Source organism: Eublepharis macularius, chromosome 5 (genome assembly GCF_028583425.1).
Source record: "Eublepharis macularius isolate TG4126 chromosome 5, MPM_Emac_v1.0, whole genome shotgun sequence".
Classification (NCBI taxonomy): Eukaryota; Metazoa; Chordata; class Lepidosauria; order Squamata; family Eublepharidae; genus Eublepharis; species Eublepharis macularius.
In genome coordinates this window covers 32,051,633-32,060,562 of record NC_072794.1, presented here as the reverse complement: position 1 = coordinate 32,060,562, position 8,930 = coordinate 32,051,633, and the positions used below count along the sequence as shown (strand labels likewise).

The 8,930-nt window shown below is 42.0% G+C and overlaps 1 protein-coding gene across 1 annotated transcript; it reads left to right on the top strand.

The window, feature by feature from the left end:
- Positions 1–2,875: 2,875 nt before the first annotated feature.
- APOBEC4 (apolipoprotein B mRNA editing enzyme catalytic polypeptide like 4) lies at positions 2,876–8,930 on the top strand. Its single transcript, XM_054979347.1, has 2 exons — positions 2,876–3,011; positions 5,595–8,930. Exon 2 carries the CDS (start codon positions 5,631–5,633, stop codon positions 6,618–6,620), a length of 990 nt encoding a protein of 329 aa, XP_054835322.1. The 5' UTR covers positions 2,876–3,011; positions 5,595–5,630; the 3' UTR covers positions 6,621–8,930.

The window sequence follows — 8,930 nt, the reverse complement described above, 5'->3', positions numbered from 1 at the left end:
GTAATTTTTACACTTGCAACTGGGCTTCCTTTCCCCCCCCCAAAAAAAGTTAACAACCCCAAAACCCACTAGATTATCAGTTTTGTGATGCTGAGCACCTTCCTTGCCAGGCTTGTTCCTTTGACACACAGCTCCTTGTTCAGGGAATAGCATCTGTAGCGAGCAAAATCAAAAAGTGTCCAGTAGCACCTTTAAGACTAACCAATTTTATTGTAGCATAAGCTTTCGAGAATCAAGTTCTCTTCATCAGATGCCTGATCCAAACTGGTTTGGATCATCGAGCAAGAAGCGGACTCTCTGTCTGCACTTGCCAGTTCGTTTGGACTCTGCTCCTTGGCCAGCTCCCTTCTTGAAAAGCTGGCAAACGGCTAGGTTCAACGAGAACACCACACTGGAAGAGCTGAAGCGCAGGGCCCTTCTCATCTTCAGGCCCTGCTGGCTTTCAGGGATGTAGCTGGCACAGGAGCAAGAGACTGGCACAGCAGGCGGTACAAAGCATAGGCGAACTGAAAAGCAGCACCGACGACTGAGAGTCAGTTGGGCTCCCATTCATCACATGTATGTACTTTGTCCCAAAGAAGAGGCACTGGAAGATATGTTGCCTACCGCTTTGAAAAAAAATTCCTGGTCTTTTAAAATATGAGTAAGTACAGCTCAGGACACTCTTTTGGGTCATCTTGCACAACCAGGATCTTTACATATTCTTGCTGCCATCTTGTGGTGATTTGGGCAGATATTTTATAAGAGATCACCATTCCATATTTTGTCTCACTGCTTAGTAACGGAGCAAGATTTGGGTCTAGTAGCACCTTAAAGACCAACTAGATTTGCAGAGTACGAGCTTTCAAGAGTCAAAGCTCGCTTCATCAGATATGAAATCTAGTTAGCCTTTAAAGTACTACTGGACCCGAATTTTGTTCTTCTACTATAGATCAACACAGCTACCTGTCTGAAACAGCTTAATAATAGAATTCTAAATATGTTTGGAAAAGGTTTGTCATTATTTGCCTACAAAAGCAAAAAAGAGAATCATGGGAAGCAAGAGCCAAGGGAAAAACATGCTGTGATCAACTTACTCAAACAAAACAGATTAAGCTATGATATAACAATAAAGAATCATTACAATCATTTATGAAGTGTCATTTATAGTCAATTATTCTAGAATGCACACAAAAATAATAATTACTGAGCACAAAAGTCATTGAGGCATCAACAGAATACACAGAACATATTTAAATCATATTGGTAAACCAGCCCAGTAGCGTAGGACGAATACAGTCATAAATTTCTAAAGTGCATAGATTTAATGGCTGGTAACTTCCATTATAAATTAGTATTCTTTAATAGCAGCAATCCCGAGGTGCTAGTGCCTGTATAAAGTGTCTGTGCTACTCAGAGTGAATTACATGTAGATATAGCTATACATTTCATACAAAGAGATAAGATGCAATCCAATTTAGAGAAGGGATATATCTTCCGGATTTCTCCACTTGTGAGCTACAACAGGACCCGTTTCACAAGTCTTCCTCAGGGTAGTCACAAGAACAGTAATCCAAAGCAATTATTTATATAAAGTCATATTGATGCTCAGGTTGCTCACATGGAGTCTCTAGTAAGGCATTATTATATCACAGCTTAATCTGTTGTTTGAGTAACGGCACGTTTTTCCCTTGGCTATTTTTTGCCTACAGCCTGTACCGAGATTTTTGGTACTGCAGCTCAGTGATGGTGTATCTACTTTGTATATACAAAAGGTCCCTGGTTCAATCCCTAGTTTCTCCAGTTAAAAATGGTTAAGTAGTAGATGATATGAAAGATTTCTGCTGGAGAGCCATGGCACGTCAAAGCAGACAGTACTGATGTATTGTTGAAGGCTTTCACGGTCGGAGAACAATGGTTGTTGTGGGTTTTCTGGGCTGTATTGCCATGGTCTTGGCATTGTAGTTCCTGACGTTTCGCCAGCAGCTGTGGCTGGCATCTTCAGAGGTGTAGCACCAAAAGACAGAGATCTCTCAGTGTCTACAGCCCGGAAAACCCACAACAACCATCAGACAGTACTGACTTAGATAGACAAATGGGATAACTCTGGATAAGGAACCTTCATATGATAATAGCTCTTTGAGGTTTCAGTTTGGACAAACAGCTTGCGGCATCCCTACTGTTGTCCTGCTCCCTTTTCTTCATTATCAGAACAACTTTACTTCTCCCCACATGATTTTGCATGCAAAATGACTCTAGTGAAGTAGAAGTACCCCCTCCCTCCAATACCTGATTTCATTGTCAAACAACAGTTACAGTTAGATGTGTGGGTTCCTAAGATGTGAAAGGGTTTAAAGGTAAGAACTGGCACTTTTAATTGAACCCAGAAATATATATGTGATCAGTGAAGCAGTTTTAAAGCAGCAATTATACAATCATATCAAAGTGCTCTTCTCTAAGTTAGTTTTGTGGAAATGTACCAGTCTCATACCTCTGCTGACATTTATGTCTGCTATCTTGATTGCTTTAATTTCTCCACTTTTTAAAAAAAAATCCCACCTTTTTCTTCTCTTTCTTTTTTTGTATCCTGCACTGTCATAATTCAGGCAGTGACACATTGCTTATTTTCTTCTAGAGCATCATGTACACTGGACATTACACTCAATAGTGTAATAACTGTAATTACATTTTAAACAGGAACACAGGAGCTGATCTCACCAGCCTTTCAGAGCATAAACAAGGCCGAGTCTTCTGTTTGTAGGTAGGTATCCTAGCACTTGAATGTTGACAAAGCCATGTCTCCTTTGAGCCACTGAAATTGCCACACCCCAGCAATGGCAATATATATATAAAGAGAACGAACCACAACCATCTATGCTAGAGGCTATCTGAGGAAGAGAAATAACTGATTTTCTCTTAAAATAAGTAATTGTTGAAAAAAGAAACAGAGGAACTGGCAACAGAAGACAGCCAACAACGTACCACTGAATAACTGCTCACTGCTGGCAATCTGACCTAGAGATCCATCAACGGTAAATATAACTGAAGAATCTAACAGTATGCTCCATTTTTGCAAGTATAATTTCTGGTAGGAAATGTGGCTAGGGTTGTAACTTAGAGTGGCATAGCATTTTTGAGGCCAAGCCATTTTTGAGCAATGGACAGGCATGTGTGTTAGGGCTGCCAGCCTCCAGGTGAGGCCTGGAGATCCTCCAAAATTACAACTGATCTCTAGACTAGAGGGCTCAGAAAGCTAGAAGCTGTGACTGACCCAAGGTCACCCAGCTGGCTTCAAGTGGAGTAGTGAGGAATCAAACCTGGGCCGTTTCCACACTACTCACCTTCATCCGGAACGCTGTGGAACGTCGTGAAAAAATGTGGAAGATGTCATGCAAAACTCACGTGAGAAGACGCTATCTTCTGCGGTTTTTTCGCGATGTTCCACAGCCTTCCGGATGAAGGTGAGTAGTGTGGAAATAGCCCCAGTTCTCTAGATTAGAGTCCCATGCTCTTAACCACTACACCAAACTGGCTCTCAAGTAAAACTCTCCCCAACACCAGCACCACCTTTAATATTAGGGCAGCCGCATCACCCTAGAGAATTAGTCCAGAGGAAAAGCATTAAAATTCCCCGATGCAACCTGCAGTATAACAGGGAGGGCAGATCAGAGGAATTCCTAAAGCCCATGCATTTCCCTCTCTTGGCTAGAAAAGGAGTTCCGTACTGTCCCAGAGGTGCAAGAAGGATGCCTTGCTAATTGCTCTGGAAATCAAGAAAAAGGTAGATTTCAGCTTGAGTGTACAATGAAATTTGTCCCAGGTTTTAAACCCAGGGAAAAACTTGTACTGCAGGTATCAAATGTTCAGAAAACCCTACTAATCCAAGAAGATGTGGAGTTTTGAGGTTGCCACATCTGGCCCATGGGCTGAATGTCTCTGGGAGCACGCAGAGTTTTCCATCCCTGGAAATAAGTTTTGTACTAAAGGACTTAATGCATAGTTTACCTGCGCACACATAGGGTATTCATGTGAAAGAGAGAAGGGAGCATTTCCTCAGTTTGTTTTCTCAGTATTTGTTTTACCATTTAATACAAATAATCATAAGAATGATTGCATCAAGAATTTAATGTATATCAAAATAAAAAATTTTACTGTGTGGGATCCATTCTCTCCCCACTTCCCAGAAATTCAGAAGGATTTTTTAGGGTCTTTGGGTATTTTTAAGATGGTGGTTGCTACAGGTACATGGAGATGTGGTCCATGTCTAAAGACTGAAGTGAGTGTAATTTGCAAATATTTATAGCAGTGTACACATGAGGCCCTCATTTTTGTTGCAATGTCAACTTTTGACAATGTTTTCTTGTTATATATGTCAGTCACAAAGTCTAGAGAGCTAGTAATCATGCCAATCGAACATTTATTCGTCCAGGTATTAAACCTAACGTTAGGGTGATTTATAAAGGGGGAAAGTACCCAGCATTTGGGGCCAGGTGTTTTCTCCAACTATCCCATGCTTGGAGTGGCTAAAGTTCAAAGAGTTTTTTTTATCAAACATATACTCTGTCTTGATTGTTTATGCTGTATACTCTCTTGGATAAAGTTAAAATAAACAACAGAAAAATAATGAAAAGAACCATAAAATACAAGGCACTGCAAAATTATTTCAAAATATCTTATAGTAATAGCCAGTCCAGCAGTAACATACTCAGAAGTATGATCTTTAAAATATAGTTAAAAGCAGCGAGTGAGAAACTTGTCCAGGTATGCTTGTAAAACTGGAATCCAGAGCCTTACTTTCAGTCTGCCTCGGGGAGGCAGTAGCTCTACAGCCTTGAACTACCTGAGAACCTGAGATGAGATGGCAGATAGAGGTAGTCACTCACCTGAAAAAGAGATTCTTGGCTTTTATTTTGGGATGCATGCCAGCTGAGGCACACACATGTAGTTTAACTAATGCAACATGATGCCAACTAGCTTACATACTCCTCCCATTCAGAGATTGCAAAGAGAGAGCCATTTTAGTCTGTTACAGCAAATGAAAACAAAAATCCAGCAGCACTTTAAATACTAATAACATTTATTTCAATTTGGGCTTTCATGAGTCACTGCTGACTTCCTCAGATATTTGAAGGAAAATCAAAACAGAGGTCATTCAAAGCTCAAGGCTGCCACTGTGTAATGTGCATGCACATGCCTTCAGAAAAACCAATGGCGCAAGCATGTGCACTGCACAACCCCTCCATATCATGCCTTAATGCACATTTTTGCTACACCATGTGGCAATGGAGTTGTTGCAGTGACTGGCCACAAGGAAAAAATTACCATTAAAATTTTGTTGGGTGGACACCTTAATAACTCTCTCGGGTAATGCCTGTTTTACAGATTTAAGCCTTTTATGGCTTCCATCTAAGGAAATTTGGAACTGTGGTTCTATGAAAAGGCTAGAATTCTCCAACAAAAATCCTCATTGTAGATCCCGGAGATCTTGAGTGGAAACCATGCCTACTTACATTGGCTTCAAACTGGTTGAATTTTGTAAAAAAGATGCAGCCTGAATTTCAAAGCTTTCAAGTAATGAGGACAAAACTGACCGAGAGCCTCTTTTTGTTTTTCAGGACTGCCAAACTAAGCAACTTGGGATTCCTGGCAGTATGGACTTAGGAAGGGCAACATTTTGCCAAGAATACCTTGCACCTAAAGGTACAGTAGTGAAACCCTATTACTGGCTAACAATGGGCCAAAGCTGTACCAAGTGCCCCTATCACCTGCGGACAGGTGAAGAAGCAAGAGTCTCTTACATAGAATTTCACAAAGCCTTTGGATTCCCATATGGGCCCATGCGGGACCCAAACAACCACCTTATCTTTTATGAACTGAGGCACTTCTCAGGCAACTTAATTCAAAAGGGCCATGCTACAAACTGCACAGAGTATGACATTCATCCAGAATCAATGTTATTTGAGACGGGCAGTTATCTCGACTCCAAGCTACAGGGCTACAAGAATGCCAAGTATATCATCCTTTATTCAAACTACTCCCCTTGTAATGAGGCTGAGCATGGCTGCATAAGCAAAATTTACGATTTCTTGACTAAATATCCAGATGTCACTCTCTGTGTTTACTTCTCACAGCTGTATCACACGGAAGAGGATTTCCCAGTCTCTGCATGGAACTGTGACGCTTTACAGAGCCTTGCCAGTATGTGGCCTCGCGTGAGCCTCAGTCCATTGTGTGGCAGCCTTTGGCACACCCTGCTCCGCAATTTTGTGGCTGTTATGCCTCAGGGATCTTTTTACCACCCAATTTTGCCAGCAAGAGCATTGGCTGATAGACAAAATGCACAGCGATTTAACAGCATCACTGGGAAGACATTTCCTTTTATGACCCTCTTGCCTCAGCCAATGCCTTGGAACTCAACTGCCAGGCCTAATATACAACAGTACCATTTTTTCAGTCCGTGGTCTCAGCTTCCACCAAACATGACCAATGGCAGACTGCCACAAATGTTGATGCCACCACCCCATTCAACACCTTCCATTAACATTTCTCACCCTTCCGTAAAGCAACCGTTGTATCCCAAATTGACTGTAAGGCACTTAAGAATGCCAGCCAAAATATTAGATGAAGCCAAAGATCCATAAGGCATTCCGAAAAGGAAATCCATTTGTGAGGAAAGAATTCCTGAACAACTTCCAGTTAGCAGGTCTGCAGAACATAAAGACCACAGGAAGAAAAAGAATTAAATGCACCTCACCTAAAAGTCTAACACAGGCATAACCAATTAAGTCAGCGCTAATAGGCCACACAAGAAATATACAATAAGCAGGAGGCCTTGTGCTAATTTGCCAGTGAGAAACAGATATTATTGTCATGTGCACTGCAGATGTCATGCGAACAGAGATCAACCAGCAGCAGCTGGCAGAACCAAGGCCAGGCATTCATTTGGCATCCCTACTGTTGGCACACGGGCATCAATTGCCAACAGTAGGCAGGGTAGCCAAGGAAAACTCTTATTTTGTCAACCCAAAGGGTCCAGCGAATTACATTAACTGCCAGCAGCAGAGAGGGAGCCAACCCTCCATTTTCTGTTTACAACCGTTGTCCCCATGAGACTTGTACCTTTACAACAATTTTATACCGATTCGCACAATTTTGATTCTTGAGCATGCTCACGGGAAATTGAGGTAGACCTTTGATAAATAAAGCCATTGTAAATAGACATGCTGCTTAGTGGTAGAGCAGCTGCTTCGAACACAGAAGGTCTTGTGATCAATCTCAGAGATCTCCAGTTAGAAGGATCAGGTAGCAGGTGATGTGAAAGATCTCCACCTGAGATACTGGAGAGCCCCTGCCAGTCACGGTAGACAGTACTGACCTTGGGTAGACCACAGGTCTGATTCAGTATAAAGCAGCTTCTGGTATATGTTTCTGTCACCTGAAACAGAATCAAGAGGAGCTCAGAAACTGAGATCTAACAAGCAGTTAAATTTTCTTTTCTGTGGTTTCCACTTTTTCAGCTTTTGCCAGATATTGCTTATCAGTTCTCAAACTGAAATTGTGGAATAGACTTTCAAATGCCAGCAGTACACAGTGCATCAGACACTATAGACTAAGCGAATTCCCCCAATCTCTGTGGTAAAACTCTGTAGAGATTGGGGGGAAATTCTAAAGTGTCGTGGATATAGTTACTAGAATTGGTGTAGCCTTGTCTGCAATGCCATTTCCACCAGTCCATTTTCTCACACAGCAAGCCAATGGAGATGGGAAGTTGAGCACTCTTAATAGTGCTCTGTTGGGTACTCATGCATATAGATATGCTAACAGGTAACTGGATTAGGTGCCACCATTGTTAACAAGAACTGTCATCGCCTAGAGAGGGCCCCAATAATCGAGCATATTTGTCCAGGCCCATCCCCTCTGCACAAATGCCCATGGGGAACTTTTAAGAGGGGTATATATTTGAGATTTAAACAGAATTCATAGGCAGCAGCTACTGTAGAAGCAACATCTACTGGACAGGGGATACCTCACTGAAGCATCCATTCTCTGGTAGTTTCAGCACCCAGATGTTCTGATTTTCATGGCCTGCCATGCCAGAATTACTTCCTTTTCATGGTTTTGTACAGGTAAGTAACTCCTACCCTAGCTAATTGATCCACAGCCTGATTGTACAAGGCCTCTGGAGTATCAGTGGTGCATTCAAGCACATATCCTAGAAACACCTATATGCTTGGTTATCAATACGCTGCCATCGTTCCTGACTCCACAATGGTTGGTTGTGTAAAGTAAACGCTTCTCATTTCCATTTAGGAAACTATGTCATGAGGCCTTTGTACAGGAATCTATGTGTAATTAAATTTATTTACTTACTTACTTAATTTATACCCTGCCTTTATCCCCAGTGTGGACTCAAAGTGGCTTATATTGTTCTCCTCTCCACCATTTTATCTTCAACACAGTGATGTAGGCTATGCTGAGAGTGTGTGATTCGCCCAAGGTCACCCAGCAAGCTTCTGTGGCAGGGGGAGATTCAAACTTGGGTCTCTCAGATTCTAGACCAACCCTCTAGCCACTACATCACTGGCTTTTCCTGTTTTATTTTTCTCTCTGTTTTATTGGAAGAAGAAAGACTGAATCCCCCTCATAGGGACAACAAGGTGGCACATACCTGTAACTGTTGTTCATTGCCGTGTCTTCTGTGCAGTCCCACACTGATGACTGTGGAGGTGCAGGCCTGCCACATGGAGAAGGTTTTTCTACATTAAAAGTTTCTGGAGGGGGCGCCTCCTCCCGTTGGAATACGCAATATGTTCTTTCCCCACCTTAGTGTCATATGATTTGAACAGAGAGTGCCCCTCTTTCTCTCAGTTTCTCCTGAGATGCTGCAAGCCATCAATGTAACTTATTTAACAATAGAAAGCTCACAATGGGGCAGGAAGGAGGGAATGTGT

Coding starts and splice junctions, on each gene's coding strand:
- APOBEC4 (XM_054979347.1), top strand. CDS start 5,631: ATGGACTTAGGAAGGGCAACATTTTGCCAAGAATACCTTGCACCTAAA.